General features: G+C 43.0%; 1 protein-coding gene across 1 annotated transcript in view; it reads left to right on the top strand.

Moving 5' to 3' along the window:
- Positions 1-4,028: 4,028 nt before the first annotated feature.
- The window catches only part of MGAT4B (alpha-1,3-mannosyl-glycoprotein 4-beta-N-acetylglucosaminyltransferase B), a 178,298-nt gene continuing 165,452 nt past the window's right edge, over positions 4,029-16,874 (top strand). Inside the window, exon 1 of the mRNA XM_061617321.1 lies at positions 4,029-4,503. Coding sequence (XP_061473305.1) covers positions 4,407-4,503 — 97 coding nt within the window. The 5' untranslated portion in view covers positions 4,029-4,406. The remainder of the gene's footprint in view (positions 4,504-16,874) is intronic.

Genomic DNA, 16,874 nt, shown 5'->3' with positions numbered 1-16,874 from the left:
ACTATTTTCTCTTGTTTTCTGTGTCTTCAAAGTGCATACAAGAAAAATCAGAGAACAGCCCTTCCCTGGTTCTTTGCATTTCGCATCCTGAGTTTTTCTTAAGTACTTCTAGTAGTTGTATCAAACTAAAACACCTTCAAAAAGATAGTTCTGCTGTTGTAATGTTATATATTGCCAGGAATACTGTACTTCAATAGTTTCCAAGCTGTGATACTTTGTGTCCTTGTTGTGCAAATTTGTATACATATTAACAGAGAACGTCAACGGTCTGAGATGTGTGTGTGCCAGTTTGTATTTACCTAAGTAGCAGGCTTTTACCCTGCGTTGAGATCACTGAGACTTAAGACTTAGTAAAACAAGAAAAGCTACTTTATTTATAGAAATACATAGTAGATAGAAAGGCATACCTAGTTCTAACTAACTAAATTGGAGGTGCAATGCCCAGGTTTGGGAGTTGCCCTCATGGCTCAGGAGAGAGAGAGAGCAGAGACAAAGGTGTCTCCTCTCTCTGGGACAGTCAAAGAAGAGAAGAGAGGAAAGGGCGGAAGGAGGAGGGGCAGATAAGCTCCCTAAGACATATCAGTCTGCGATGGAAGGAAGTCAGTCAGGGCATCACAGGTAAAGGTAATCAAGCCTATCCATCTGGAGGACCCTAACTCTATCTCCCTTCTGGAACATAAACAAAAGAAGAAAACAGGAGTTGCTCTTGCCCCACTTCCAACACTCATCTGGGATACTTGAGCAATTTGTAGGGGAAACTCAGCATAGTTTGCAATAGCTTCCCTTTGCTCAAACAGTTGTAGACATCTATGTTTTCTCACCACCAAACACTCAATGGACCATATTTGGACAGACGAGGGTGGCCCTGGATGTGTGGCAGCTGTTCACTGCCTCTTCCAGTTTAGATATTCAAGACTAGGGATTGCAGCAATGATTGAGATTGACTGACAGATGTAAAGTAGAGAAGAACAGATGGAAGAGAGACAGGGAGGGATTAAGGCTAGTTGGTATGTTAACTGCGGTTTGTGGGGATGGTGGAGGCATATGTGGGAGGGGGGCAATTAATCCTGGCTCAGGCGTGTAATAAATGTGTGCATTTGTGTAGAGTTATGACTATTAGAGAGTTAGGATTATAACTGAATACATTCATACTTGTGTGGGTTTCTGAATAAACATCACAGTGGTCCAGTCTGAGAGCAGGAGGAACCAGTTATAACCAGTGCTTTCTCTATAAGAAAATCACAATCTTCGTTCTTGCCTGCATACTGATTGATTCATCCTTAACCATATACTCACAGAATCATAGAATAGCAGAGTTGGAGGGGGCCTGTAAGGCCATAAAGCAGCTACTTTACTCCCAACTTAAGGATGGAAAATGGAATATTGGTGGACAGCAAAAGAGGTTTAAAGATGTTCTTAAAGCGAATATAAAAAAATGTAACATGAGCATTGAGAACTGGGAAGTCTTGGCCCATGAACGTCCCAAATGGAGGTCGGCTATTATCAAAGGTGGTATGGACTTTGAAGAAGTACAAATACAGGGCGAAAGGGACAAACGAGCTAAGTGGAAGGCACATCAAACACAGTGACCATCTGGAAACCTACGTCGTTACTGTGGGAGGCTGCGTGGATCCAGAATTGGTTCCACAGTCACTTACGGACCCACTGTTCAAGACCTTATCTTGGGAGACAATCTTACTCGGCCATGAGTGAACGCCAATGATAAGGCCATTGAGTCCAACCCCCAGCTCAATGCAGGAATCCAAGTTAAAGCACACTTAACATGCTTTCTGTGCTGGAGGCCCAATGTGTGAAGCATGCAGGGAAATGCATGAAACTCACTTCTTCCTGCAGAGTTCTATAAGCAATATAATATTTTACAATGAAATTAGGATTTATCTATTTCCCTTTGCCATCCAGAGAGGCAGTTTAGGAGTGTGTGCTTTAGGGTAGTTCACGCATACACCACTGCACTTGTATACATAACTGCTCATTGAGGATTAATATCTCATTGTCAGGCTTGGGCCATGGGCAGTGGTTTCTGAATTGATTCAGGAGCTGTGGGACATTGACAGTAGTCAGGCCTGAAAGATAGACCAGGAGTCAGGACAAGCCAGAGAACAGGAATGAGAGGCAAATGATGGATCAGGAACAAAAAATACATGAACACACCAGAATTCATCTGGAAGATCCTGTTTCTCAAGCAAAACTTACATTGGAACAGGAAACCCTCAAACACGCCTTCCTGTCCATGCAGTTCACCTTATGGGACAGTTGCACAACCCAGATGCTCCCAGTTGGGGCCGAAGTAGTTCCTGATGCTCATTACTTGATTACTCAACACTGCATGATTTAAACTAAACACAAGAACTGCCTCCACTGAAAAGTATTGAGCTTTTAGCTGTGTACACACAATACACATACGCCATATGCACAAAAAAGCACATCCCCCCCCAAATCCTGGAAACTATAGTTTACCCCTAATAAAAGTACAATTCCCAGCACCGTTAATTATCTGCAATTCCCATGATTCTTTGGAGTGGGGGAATGTACTTTAAATGTATGGTCTATATGCAGCCATATCAGCAATCAAGCAATGAATTTGTGTGAATTCACCCTTATAGAGCCAGATCACATGTTCTGCAGGGAGCCATCAAATGTTAACACAAATGTTACTGAAGGATATACATACATAATAGACATTGTTTAGAAGAAATCCTATTATGGTTAATGAAAAAGTTCAGGGCCAGTTAAGATTATGGTCCCTGCCCCTGTAGTGATGCTCCATGTGGACAGTTGTTGTTGTTGTTGTTGTTGTGTGCCTTCAAGTCGATTATGGCGACCCTATGAATGAGTGACCTCCAGTAGCATCTGTCATGGATGGTTACAGTTATAAATAATTTACTGCAAGGTTGTAGCAATCATGTGAGGCATCTCTGTGCCAGTTCAACAACTTCCATAGAAGTTGTCTCTTTTTTTCCTATATAAAAGGAGTTTGACTTCTTTTGTTTTAAATCCAGAGGTATTTTAACCTGATAAACAGGAACAAAATTGTATTTTAAAAAACATGTATTTCTTAAATAAGCAAAATAAAAATGGATAGATAGCAACATAAAGTGGCATGACAAACAGTCCAAAAACAAATTATGAGTTCCAGATTTCTTGAAAGGCCAATGATGGAAGTTGTTATACATCTATATTTACAGAGCTTAGATGGGAGAGGGAGGAAATAAGAACTGAACCAGTCTTGAATCTTTCCTTGAACTGAACCCATTCGTGAGCTCGAAAGACAATGTCTCTGCCTATATTTTTGGTTCATCATGGGTGCAGAAAGACTGCTGGTGGTACTGCCCCGCCTGTGGCCCACTTTTTGACCACTGGTTCACGCATGGATCTATATCTAATGACTAAAAATTTAATGTGTTAAGTGGCTCTTTAAAAAGTAATCTCAGGTGATGGGAAAGCACTGGTGGTGTACCTGTGGTGTACTCCATTCATACATGCAACAAGTCATGGCTTTGTGATACAATACATTATCAAGTGATTAAAAATACATATATGAACCAGGGTGGAGGGTAGAATCGTGATCGTAGTGGTGGACTGGAGCTTGTCCCAGGTTTTCTCACCAACTTTCCCGTGTCCCAGGACCGTGTGGCCGGTGTTGTTTGGTTCTCCGCCGCGTTCAGGATGTAGGTCGAGGCTTCTTCCTCTACATTATCAGTTGCCCTCCTTTCGACTGAGTGATGTTCAGCTAACCCAAGTGTATGCTTGAAAACGGGGTTCCTATTCTATCGTGGCCATTATCACCCTGCGGCTGCTGTGGCCAACCTTCTCCCTACCCTCGTTGCTAATCAGCCGCTGGCCACTCTTTCTCACCACAACCACCACCACCTCCTCCTCCTCGCCCGGCTACACACGCCAGCGTGCCCGCGTCCGTCTGCACGTGTTTGCCTCTATGCACGCCTTTGCATACGGACTGTTGCTGGCGGCGCCCGAGCAGGCGGGCGGGCGGGCAGGCTGGCTAGAGGCTCGCGCGCGCGCGCACGACTCCTTTAACACGGTGGTGCCATCTCCGCCCCTTCCTTTCCTCGGCGGCACAGCAGCCCCCTCTCTCCTCCAGGCCCGGGAAAAGGCAAACGGCGACGAGAGCAGCCCCTGCTGCCCTCTGGAGCCGGCGGCCCGGTGGGGCGCGGCCAGTGCATGAGGGCAGCGGGTGGAGGCGCAGAAGAAGAAGAAGGAGGAGGAGGCGGGGGCGGCGGTGAGTCCCGCCCGCCCGCCTGCCTGGGCACTGGCAGCCTCTACCGCCGCCTCCGCTGCTTTCCGGGGCCCGGGAGGCTGAGGCCGCCGCGTAGCGCCCGGGACATGCGGCCTCTCCAGCCGCAGCCATTGCCGAGGAGACGGAGAACATGAGGCTCCGCAATGGCACCTTCCTCACGCTGCTGTTCGGCTGCCTCTGCGCTCTCTTCTCGCTCTCCTGGTACGGGGCCTTCGGCGGGCACAAAGGTAAGGAAGGGACTCGCTATGAGGCTCCAGCCTTGCGCACTGCGCCTGGCCCGCCAGAGGGTAACTCCCACCCAGGAACTGAGGGGAATAAGCAACATCTCCCCCCAGGGGGACTCAAAATGCCACCACCTGCTGAGAAGGTCCACTCCTCATGTTGGCTGTCATGAGAAGACCCTTAACCGGAACTTAATGTTTCTCTGGGTACCTCTGGTTACTGAACCCCATTTCGAGTTGTTGTTTTTTGGAGGGATGGAAGAAATCTCCTTAAAATCGAGCATTTCTTACCCCCACCCCTACCCCTACCCCTTGGCACTTAGCGCTATGTTCTATTACAGTCCTTCTCCCCACTCAGATAGCTATTTTTTATTTTGTTTTTTCTTAATTCCTCTTTGGCCTATCTCCCCTTTTGGCACAAAAGCCCCATGTTTCTCTGAAAGTGATGATCCAGGTTCCTCATCCCAGCCTATCCAACCACAACAATTTCTCTGTGTCCTTCCTACTTATTAGTGGACTACTGCAAGCAGAAAGTGTAGCGAGATCTGATCGCTAGTTGCCTCCTGGAACAGGTAGTTGACTCTCTCTCTCTCTCTTTGAGCCTGGCAGTGCCCGTTGTTTTCTTAATGATCTGTATCTGAGAAAACAGCTATAACTCTCAGAATTACCCATTTATATAGGATGCTTTTCTGTGTGGAGGCTTTTAACTCTGGTGTTTAGCCAAAGTAACTAAGCAAGGCATGCAACCCTCTGTTCCAAATGTCCCTGAACTTTATACTGCTCGAAGTGAACTAAAGGGAAAACATTGAGGTCTTCAGCCTTGTCCTGTGCTCTTGTACACTTTCTGCATAAAATCTGTTAGCTGCCTGTTGATGGAGTCCATTATGTTAGCTGGACATTGCGTCACTCCTGGCAGTGACTATTGTATTTATTTATTTTATTTATTTATTTATTTATTTCATTTTTAAACCGCCCATAGCGAATAGCTCTCTGGGCGGTGAACAAAACAAGATTAAAATACAATATTACAATAAAATTACAATAAAATCACCAACAAGTTAAACGAAAAAAAAATTAAATGAAACACATTGAACATTAAAATGCCTGGGAGTATAGCCAGGTCTTAACCTGGTGCCTAAAAGAAAGTACCGAAGGCGCCAGGCGTATCTCCACAGGTAGGCTGTTCCACAGTTCGGGGGCCACCACAGAAAAGGCCCTAGATCTAATAACAATCCTCCGGGCATCCTGATGAGTTGGTACCCGGAGGAGGGCCTTGGATATTGAACGATACAGGGCCTCGAAAAATTAAGCGGCAGGCAAACACTTATCATACCAAGCAGTGATATTTATTCCTAGTTTGGTTTCTGTTGTTGTTACACATTTAATGTCTCTTTCCCCCACCCTATTTTATTTGTATTTATTTTGTATTTCCCCAATACCTTTTCTTGGCTGTTTGTATGTATTTTTAGATTATATAAATATTAAATAGTTGTAATTGTGAACATCTCTAAAAACAATTTACCTGACCTTATGGTTTGGCAAAATGATGGTGTGTAGGCATGCAGGTAGAACAAGGGGCCATGTTTGAGGCATGTTATAAGCTGTTTGAGGACTGTGTCATCACACATTACTGTTTGAGATCTGCATATTCATGTTGGAAGGAACACATAAATTTGTTGAATGGTGGCTTGGTTTTTTTTATCTAAAATGCATGTGCTGGGATGGTGACACATCATCTGGCAGCTAGCTTTATAACATGGGAGCATGAAAACATTTGGACTGTCATTGATTTGTTTACTTTCTCAGTCTTGAATGTATGCCATTGCGTACATTACATTTTCATACATAAAAAGTTAATTCATATATAGGTAAATGTATTTTGTGAAATATGAAGGACAGTGGCTGCCCAGATAGTATAACCACTGTAAAACATCTACCCAGCCAGAGGTAATGCCTTTCGTTATAATTTTAGTGGAACAACCTAGCCCTCTCTGCGTATGCACAACAGGAACAAAGTCTACCCTGGAAATGTTATACATTGTTGGAGCAGGATATGAATAAATAAAATCCAGACCAAAATAACTTTTCATTGTCCCTCAGGGTTTTTGCACTCTTGATTCTAGAGGTATATGTGATAAGTGCTAAGAATTACTTATAATGAATGACTGATAATTGCATCAAGGACTTGGGCAAAAATATATACCTACTATTGCTGACAAGCACAGTAGTGAGTAAAAATAATAAAGGATGCTAGCAATTTTTGCTTTCAGGTAGTAAAAATTTACGATAGTGTGTGAGATTTATCTGTCTCAGGCCCTATTCATTTCTGACACATCCTTTTCTGTTTCACTTAATGGCCTTGTATTATACCACATCTGGTAGTGGTGATTGCTGCCAGCATAACTACATTAGGAACCAGAGTAGTTATGATCAATCTCTGTCAATCCCTGTCATAGTTGCAATGCCACAGTTCTGACATTACAGTAGCACAACCTTCCTTACCCCCACTTATATACACGTGCTGGTGCAGCAGTAGCTCAGATGAGCAGATAGTTGGCTGCTGAGATGTACGTTTAACAACTGAGGAGCATCAGTTGGCTGTCAAGATGTAAACTTAGCTATTGAGGAACACCAGCATCCTAATCCCAATATGTTAGTCAGTTATGCTATTGTAATAATGTGCTTTGTGATAACTGCCCTCCTAAGAGGCCTATTTATTTGTTTATTATTTGATTTATATCCTGCCCTTCTTCCCAGATGGAGCCCAGGGTGGCAAACAAAAGCACTAAAAACACTTTAAAACATCATAAAAAAGACTTTAAAATATATTAAAACAAAATATCTTTAAAACATTTTTCTTTAAAAACAGCTTTAAAAAAAAGGTTTAAAACATATTAAAAAGCAATTCCAGCACAGATGCAGACTGGGATAAGGTCTCAACTTAAAAGGCTTGTTTAAAGAGGAAGGTCTTCAGTAGGCGCTGAAAAGATAACAGAGATGGTGCCTGTTAAATATTTAAGGGGAGGGAATTCCAGAGGGTAGCTGCCAATACACTAAAGGTCTGTTTCCCAAGTTGTGTGGAACGGACCTCCTAATAAGATGGTATCTGCAGGAGGCCTTCACCTGCAGAGTGCAGTGATCGACTGGGTATATGTGGAAGATAGTATTTCAGGTATCCTGGTCCCAAGCTGTAAAAGGCTTAGTACAGCAAAACTAGAACCTTGAACTTAGTCCGGTAGCTAACAGGTAGCCAGTGCAATTCTTTCAGCAGTGGGGTAACACGTTGGTGATACCCTGCCCCAGTGAGCTGCCACATTTTGCAACAGCTGCAGCTTCCGGACCAACCTCAAGGTTAGCCCGACGTAGAGCACATTACAGTAATCCAGCCTGGAGATTACCAGTGCATGGACAACAGTGGTCAGGCTATCTCAGTCCAGAAATGGCTGCAGCTGTCTTACCAGCTGAAGCTGGTAAAAGGCACTTCTGTCCACTGAGGTCACCTGGGCCTCTAGAGACAAAGATGAGTTGAGGAGCACCCCGAGACTACAAACCTAAATCATCATCATCAGGTCTTGCACGGCCTCTCCTGAGTCAGATGTTACAGAGAAATAGAGCTGAGTATCATCAGCGTACTGCTGACACCTTGCCCCAAATCTCCTGATGACCACTCCTAAGGGCTTCATATAGATGTTAAACAGCATGGGGGACAAGATGGTACCCTGCAGCACCCCACAGCACAACTGCCAGGCAGCCGAAAGACAATCACCCAGTGCTATTCTCTGAAAATGACCCTGGAAAAAGGATTGGAACCACTGTAAAACAGTGCCTCCGATACCCATCTCACCAAGAAGGAAACTATGGTCAATGGTATAAAAAGCCACCAAGAGATAAGAGTTAGAATAACAGGGCTGCAATCCCCCTGTCCTTCTCCTGATAAAGGTCATCCATCTGGGTGAGCAAGGCCAATTCAGTCCCATAACCAGGCCTGAACCCAGATTGGAATGGGTCAAGATAATCTGTTTCATCCAAGAGTATTTGCAATTGTTGCGCCACAACCCTTTCTATCACCTTCCCTAAGAAGGGGGTGTTTGCGACCTTTAGGTAGTTGTTGCAAACCAATTGGTCCAGGGTGGGCTTTTTCAGGAGTGGTTGGATCACCGCCTCTTTTAGGGCAGCTGGAACCACTCCTTCCCACAACGATTCCTTGATCACACCCTGGATCCACTCGGTCAAACCCCCCTCAGTAAGCTTTAATAAGCCAAGAACAGCAAGGGTCAAGAGGACACATTGCTGGCTGCATCATCACAAGCACCTTGTCCCCATCATCAGGCCACATCAACTGAAACCATTCCCAAGAAGTTGCAGCAGACATTGCACTGGACACCTCACTGGGGACTACAGTAGATTTGGACGGGGCATCAAGATTACTATGGAGACAAGCAACTTTACCCTCAAAGTTCCTTGCAAACAATTCACAGTGGGCCTCCGAAGGGTCTAAAACTCCATTTCCTGGAGTTAATGTCAACAGACCCCTGACAATATGGAAAAGCTCCACTGGATGGCTACTTGAGGATACGATGGTGGCAGAGAAGTGGGCCTTCTTTGCTATCCTCACTGCCGCGCAGTAGGCACAGTTATGATGTTTTACGTGTGCCTGATCAGTTTTGCAGCACATCTTTCGCCATTTGTGTTCTAGCCGTCATCCAGCCTGTTTCATTGCCCTTAGTTCACTGATGTACCAAGGTGCAAACCAGGCTCCACAATGCCAGAGACGATGCTCAGGGGCAACCATGTCAAGAGTCCGACACGCCTCGCTGTTCCACAGCGTGACAAAGGCTTCAACAGGGTCACCTGCTCTATCTACTGGGAATTCCAGGGCATTCAGGAATCCTGTGAATTCCATTAGTGTCCAGGAGCAGACCATCTTAATCTGCTTATTCTGAACGCTTGTGTCCTGGGGCTGTACATTTTAGGACTGAGCTATAAGATTATAAAATATCTCACTTTTGTTTTAGTGGAAACTTCTAGTTATCTCATGTCAAAAGAACACAGGAAGCTTGAGTCAGACCATTGGTCCATCCAGCTCAGTACTGTCCACACTGACTGGCAGTAGCTCTAAGAAATATGTCATTTACAGTCACCAGTGTCAATTTCCTATAGCAATCATGCAGTTAAAATTTTGCAACTTTTTTATCACAGAAAACTCTTAAGGGCAGCATAATTCGGATCAACTTTCCTATCAAATTATGGAGAAAATATCATGCTGATTGTGCAATTCATTTCCATAGTCACTTCAGCAACCCTCCTTCGTCATGCTAATATCTATATCTGTCTCCCATCAGTTCTGCTGGAAGAGCAACAAGCCCTGTTAATGGTTGTAGGAAACGTTTGCCTTGAGAAAGCAATAATTTCTGAAGTAGCAAGATACCTTTGGCTCTTTCAAAACTAGTGCAATTCTTCCTTCACCTAATAATTGTTATAATACATAATTTAAATAGAGTAGTAAACAAATAATATGAATTGACCCTGAAAGTAATACTTGTAATACATAACCCAGTATTAGACCAAGAGAGTCATGATAAATTAAGAGCAAAAAATATAATGAAAAGATAGATTGTCATTGGATCTAAGACTGGAGGTTTTTATCTAGTCATTGTCCATAACTCAGTGGAGTAGACAGCTGCACTCTTGAAGTACCCTTGGTCACGAAGAACCTATTGTATATATGGATCAGTGCTTGGAATAGGCAAGGCAGATACTGTTTAACTGAATCAGAGGCAACAGTTGCCTTAGTCTGGTTAAATTAGTACTTTAAAAAAAGTTAGGAACATAGGAAGCTGCCTTATAGAATCAGAGAGCCACTGTGGTGTAGTGATTAAAGTGTTGGACTACGACCTGATTGACCAGGATTTGAGTCCCCACACAGCCATGAAGCTCACTGGGTGACCTTGGGCCAGTCACTGCCTCTCAGCCTCAGAGGAAGGCAATGGTAAACCCCCTCTGAATACCACTTACCATGAAAACCGTATTCACAGGGTCGCCATAAGTCGGAATCGACTTGAAGGCAGCCCATTTCATTTCATTTATAGAATCAGATCGTTGGTCCATCCAGCTCAGTATTGTCCACACTGATTGGCAGCAAAGGTGCCTGCCTGATGTCAATAGGCAGGAAGTTCCAAAGTGTAGATGCTGCCGCACTAAAAAGATAGTTTCTTTCAACTGTGAAATAGTATTATATGGCACCTGTAACAATGCCAGTTCTGCCAACATGGAACTATAGTATACAGTGACAGTTAGGTAATTTTGGACTGTGGACTTAATGATTTTATTGGCGGGTGGGGAGGAGGTTATGGTAATGTGTATTACTTCACTTATTACAAAATCTGGTAAGCCAGTCCTGCTTTTGGGAGCCCTCCTACTCATTTTGCTGGAGTGTGCTGGATTTCTGCCCCAAACTCCTGCCCTGATGGTATATGCTTAACATTTTATCTTGTTGAAAGCTGTTGCTCCCCTTCACAACCAGGGCTGTTCATATACAGAGTGGAATACCAGTGACAGTAGACAGTAAAATACTGTGCTGTTCCCTTTCTACATTGGTGACATTTACATTGGGAAGGATCTTGGAATTGTTGTTGATCACAAACTGAATATGAGCCAACAGTACAATGTGGCTGCAAAAAAGGCAAATTCTATTTTAGGCTGCATGAACAGAAGTATAGTTTCCAAATCGCATGAAGTATTAGTTCCCCTCTATTTGGCATTGGTTAGGCCTCATACTGCGTACTACATCCAGTTCTGAACATCACACTTTAAGAAGGATGCTGACAAACTGGAGCAGGTTCAGAGAAGAGCAGCAAGGCTGATCAGGGGACTGGAAACAAAGCCCTATGCGGAGAGACTGAAAGAACTGGGCATGTTTAGCCTGGAGAAGAGAAGACTGAGGGAAGATATGACAGCATTCTTCAAGTACTTCAAAGTTTGTCACACAGAGATGGGTCAGGATCTCTTCTTGATCATCCCAGAGTGCAGGACACGGAATAATGGGCTCAAGTTGCAGGAAGATTTCAGCTAAACATCAGGTAAACCTTCCTATCTGTTAAGAGTGGTGTGACAATGGAACCAATTACCTGGAGGCATTCAAGAGGCAGCTGGACAGCCACCTATCAGATGTGCTTTAATTTGGATTCCTGCATTGAGCAGGGGGTTGGAATTGATGGCCTTATAGGTCCCTTCCAGCTCTACTGTTCTCTGATTCTAATAAATGCAAGGAAATGACCGTTACAAAATCATTGCCAGCAATAATGGAAGCCACTGGTTATGAGGCAGAGTGGATCCATCCTGCAGCCTTCATCATGTTATCTTTGTGACAGGGATATACTGGAAAAGGTGAGGCAAGGACATGGTGCACAATTATTTTCTTTAGCTTTGCCTCCTTTATGGAGCACTGCATTATCACAGTACCCCAAAACAAAAGGATTATACTATTAATGGACAGTTGCAGGCATGAGCTGGTAGTACCTCTTTGAGGGTTAGGGATGGGGCAGCTTTGCTAAGCCTAGCCTCTGTCAAACTGCTCTTGTAAGCAACTGCTTAAAGGAATAGCCATTCATGGCTATTGGTGTTAGTCTGGCAAAGCTAATGGATATTGTGGTTTGCGCACTGCTTAGCCTCTTTATTAACTTAGCGTCTCTACTTTTGTTGCTAGTTTCTGCACTTTAAAAGTCATTAGGGCCACATCATCCATCTGTCTCCAGGCTACTTTACTTCCCCTACCCATTTAAACAATGTGTCTTTGTTACTGCAGTATAATGGGTTTTGGCTTTGTGATGCTGTTACTTGCTTCCTTTGCATTACTCATCAACTAAAAGGTTCTTTCCACTGTGGTTTAAATCCCATTAAAACCATCGCCCTCAGAGCTTCAGTTAGAGAGATATGGCGACTGATATCAGTGAGGAAATTTTTAATAGTAGCTTTGCTTTTATTGAAAATATCTATGATCTGTTTCTGCACTCTGTTCGTTTAGACACTAGAAAAAATTGACATATGCTTATCTGTATAAAGACTACGAAAAGCAATGGCATATATATTTTTTATTTTTTATGAAGGTGACACATAGGTAAGCACAAACACTGCACTGAGATGATCCAGATTAAAGAGAGTCTTCTCTGCAGTTTCCTTTTGTTGCTTAGACCACTAATAATTTACTCTTAACTTCATGAAGCAAAGTAACTGTTTTCTATCTGCCTCATTATCTAAGGGTGCAATTTTTTTCAAGTTTTTCTTTGAGAGAGAGAGACTATGTTCATATTGACTAAGTACAGATAACAGGCATATATACTGGGTTGTATCTAATGCTGTCCGTGCATGAAAAGAATGGAGTTCCACTTGCACAACAGACTCCACCTTCCTCTCCCCCACTGCAGCCTACCCCCTCCCCAGCACTCTCAAAATATGCTCTGGAGAGTTGGAGGATACTCTGGAGCAGATTATGGGGCTGCAGGGAGGAGGAAGATTTGTTTATATATATTTATAACATTTATATCTTATAGCTTCACTTTTGTTGAAGCAATTTACAGTATAAAGCATAAAACATTAAGAAATATCTGTAAACAAACAAACCATAAAATCCTCATACAAAACAAAACCAATAGCAATAAAACAGCTACCAAGATACCAGCATTAAATGATTGCAAGTCATGCCTGCAACAAAATGTTTCAGAGTGGAGTGCTCTTGTTCAGGGTGCTTGCCTGTTACATTTTTTTCAAGGAAACTTTATTCCGTCCCCACCAGATTTCCTCTACTCCTACAGTAACTCTGTTACATTTTTTTCAAGGAAACTTTATTCCGTCCCCACCAGATTTCCTCTACTCCTATAGTAACTCAGCATTGTATGGACCATGGAATATGCTCAATTGTCACTGAGTGTTGGGTTCCTTCCCTCAGGGTTTTCTTTTTCTAAAGGTGTTTTGTACTTCTGCAGATGTTTCTGGACTGGGATAGCCTGACCAATGTTGTCCATGCACCGGTAACTTCCAGGCTGGATTACTGTAATGTGCTCTTCAAGGGGCTGCCCTTGAGGTTGGTCCAGAAGCTGCAGCTGGTGCAAAATGTGGTGGTGCAACTGCTCACTGGGGCAGGGTATCACCAACATATGACCCCTCTGCTGAAAGAATTGCACTGGCTGCCCATTATCTACCTGGCCAAATTTCAGGTTCTAGTTTTGGTGTACAACACCCTATAGAGCTTGGGAACAGGATACCTGAAAGATCTTCTTACCCTTTATACACCCAGCTGAGCTCTGCAGATACCATCTTATCAGGATGTCATTCCACACAACATAGGAAGTGGACCTTTAGAGTTGTGGCACCAACACTTTAAATTACCTCCTCTTAAATATTAGACAGCCGACATCTTTGTTATCTTTTCAGCACCTACTGAAGACCTTCCTCTTTCATCAAGCCTTTTAAGTAGAAGGAGAGCCAGTGTGGCATAGTGGTTAAAGTGTTGGACTATGACCTGGGAGACCAGGATTCGAATCCCCACACAGCCATGAAGCTCACTGGGTGACCTTGGGCCAGTCATTCCCTCTCAGCCTCAGAGGAAGGCAATGGTAAACCTCCTCTGAACACCTCTTATCATGAAAACCCTATTCATAGGGTCGTCCATAAGTCGGAATAGACTTGAAGGCAGTCCATTCATTTTTTTTTAAGTAGAGACCCTTATCCCAGTCTGCGTCTGCTGGAATTGCTTTTGAAGTAAAGTTGTTTTTAAGATGTTTTGTTGTAATATGTTTTAAAATCTTTTGTTTTCAAGATGTTTTAAAGTACTTTTAGTGTTTTTCTTTGCTGCCTTGGGCTCCTTCTGGGAGGAAGGGCAGGATATAATTTTAAAAATAATAATATTAATAATAAAAAACCCTGGGCCTGCTTATACTTCCCTCTTGTGTGGGGGTGGTACTATTTTGACTTCATACGGAGGAATATTTGGAGAATTAGTCATCTATTAATCCTGCAGTAGTCCTGCAGTAGAAGATTTGTCTGGTCATTCCAAATTCATATGTGATCCCTTATGTCCTGGTTATGTGCTGAACCTCTTTCCCAGTTTTTCCCCTTCTCTCTGTCCTCTGACCAACTCCCAATTTCCTAAGAGTCTCTGCTTCCCTTGGCCTTCTCAGGCCTAACCCCATGTTCCCCTAACCCCATGTCTACCTTTTTTCCTTTTCTTTGTGAAGCCCATCTTCTTCCCCCTGCTGCCAGAGACCTTTGTGATAGTAGTTCAGCCAATGGCAGCCAAAAACTCACCTGCCTGCGCTATACCCATGCCCTGTGATATTGGGACTGCTCAACAAGTCTCTGTCAGAGGTTTCCACCACCAAATGCTTTAGTGTATTGCAATATGGATGATGGTTTATAATAAACTGCAAAAGGTTCTTTGGAGTTGTTTGCCATGAAAATAATGGGTGGAAAGAAATGTGCTGGAGCATTTGAAAGGAAGCCAGGTACATTTCAGCTTGGTTTTTTGGGGTGTGGAGATACAATGATCTTTAAGGCTTGTTAGATTCTTCAGCTGAAACCTGCTCATTAGGAAATAGACTGAAGCCATTTATTTAATAAGCTACCAGGTAGCCTTGACTTCTTCCTGCTGATTGCAGTGATGAGTTTGAATGATCATCTTGAGGTAGGAAAATGCTATGATTGCCAGGTAGCAATTAAACCCTTGAACCATTATGTTCCATTGTGGCAGCTGCATTCTACAAAGGAGTGATGCCTTGTTGCTACTTCTGAAAAATATTCAGCAAATAATTTATCTGCGTTAGTACCCAGTTCAATCAGAATGTGATCCACTTACCCAAGTTATTATAAGCTGATAATAACATGCTATGGATGTCAGTGGCTATATCTGCTTCTTGCTTAGGCTGCTTCTTGTACTGGACAAAATGTGTTTACCTTGCTGCAAACAGTAAAATTACACAGAAGTTACTGCAAAGTAATCCAGTAAGGAAGGTGAATTGTTAACAGATGATGAAGAGAAGGAAGAACTGCTCAACTTCTATTTTACTTGTTTTCTCAGAAAAAGAACTCAAACTCACATAAGTAGCATAACCAATGTGAGGGGTCAAGAATGAAGTTCAGGACTGATAAGGAGTTGGTCAGGAAGTACCTAGCTTCTTCAAAGAAATCCTGGACAGCAGTGATCACTCGTGGCTGAGTAAGATTGTCTTCCAGGGTAAGGTCTTTAACGGTGGGTCCATAAGTGACTGTGAAGGCCAATTCTGGATCCACACAGCCTCCCACAGTGAGGACATAGGTTTCCAGATGGAAGATGGTCACGATGAGGATTTGCTTGACGTGCCTTCTGCTTAGCTCGTTTGTCCCTTTCATCCTGTACTCGTGCTTCTTCTAAGTCCATAGCACCTTTGATAATAGCCGACCTCCAATTGGGACGTACATGGGCCAAAGCTTCCCAGTTCTCGATGCTCATGCTACATTTTTTTATATTCACTTTAAGAACTTTTGCTGTCCACCGAAATTCCATTTTCCATCCTTAAGTTGGGAGTAAAGTAGCTGCTTTGGAAGATGGTGATCAGGCATTCAAACAACATGGCCGGTCCAGCGAAGTTGATGTTGAAGGATCATTGTTTCAACACTGGTGGTCTTTGCTTCTTCTTACAATCTAATATTAGTCCGCCTATCTTTCCAAGTAATTTGCAGAATTTTCCAGAGGCAGCGTTGGTGGAATCTTTCAAGAAGTTGGGAATGGCGTTTATAAATGGTCCATGTTTCACAGGCGTACAGTAAGGTCGGTAGTACAATGGCTTTGTCAATCAATCAAACGTTTATTGTACTGTAGCCATAGGCCATTGCATAGCATACAAAATATCACAATCATTACAATAACATATCAGGTGTCAAAGGATTAAATTTCAGGAATCAGGTGTTTGTTTTGTAGTTTTAACATACTGAGCTCTAATATGTTTTGTGGCAAGAGCAAAATTTGTAACCGCTATTGTAATCTCTTTGTGGTTGTCTGCCAGCAAATCTGTGATTAAAATATCAGGTAAAAGGCGCTCTCTAGGCTTTATAAAAATCTCTAAAAATTTCCTTCTTGGATTTAAATAAAATGGACAATTTAATATATAATGTACAAGATCTTCGACCTCCTTACAACCACAAATACAGAAACGTTGCCCCCTCGGGATCCCCTTATATCTGCCCTCTAGGACAGATGTAGGCATTGACTGAAACCTAATTTCCGTAAAGGCTTTACACTACGTAAGGTAGTAAAATATGCAGCTGTATGAAAATTAGGTTTAAAAGGGGGAAACCATCTCGAATACGGGGATGACACAATATATAACCTGTCTTGAGTCTCATCA

The sequence above is a fragment of the Rhineura floridana genome, chromosome 3 (genome assembly GCF_030035675.1).
Source record: "Rhineura floridana isolate rRhiFlo1 chromosome 3, rRhiFlo1.hap2, whole genome shotgun sequence".
NCBI lineage: Eukaryota > Metazoa > Chordata > Lepidosauria > Squamata > Rhineuridae > Rhineura > Rhineura floridana.
Note: the sequence above shows the minus strand (reverse complement) of the source record. Positions and strands in the feature narration are given on the sequence as shown.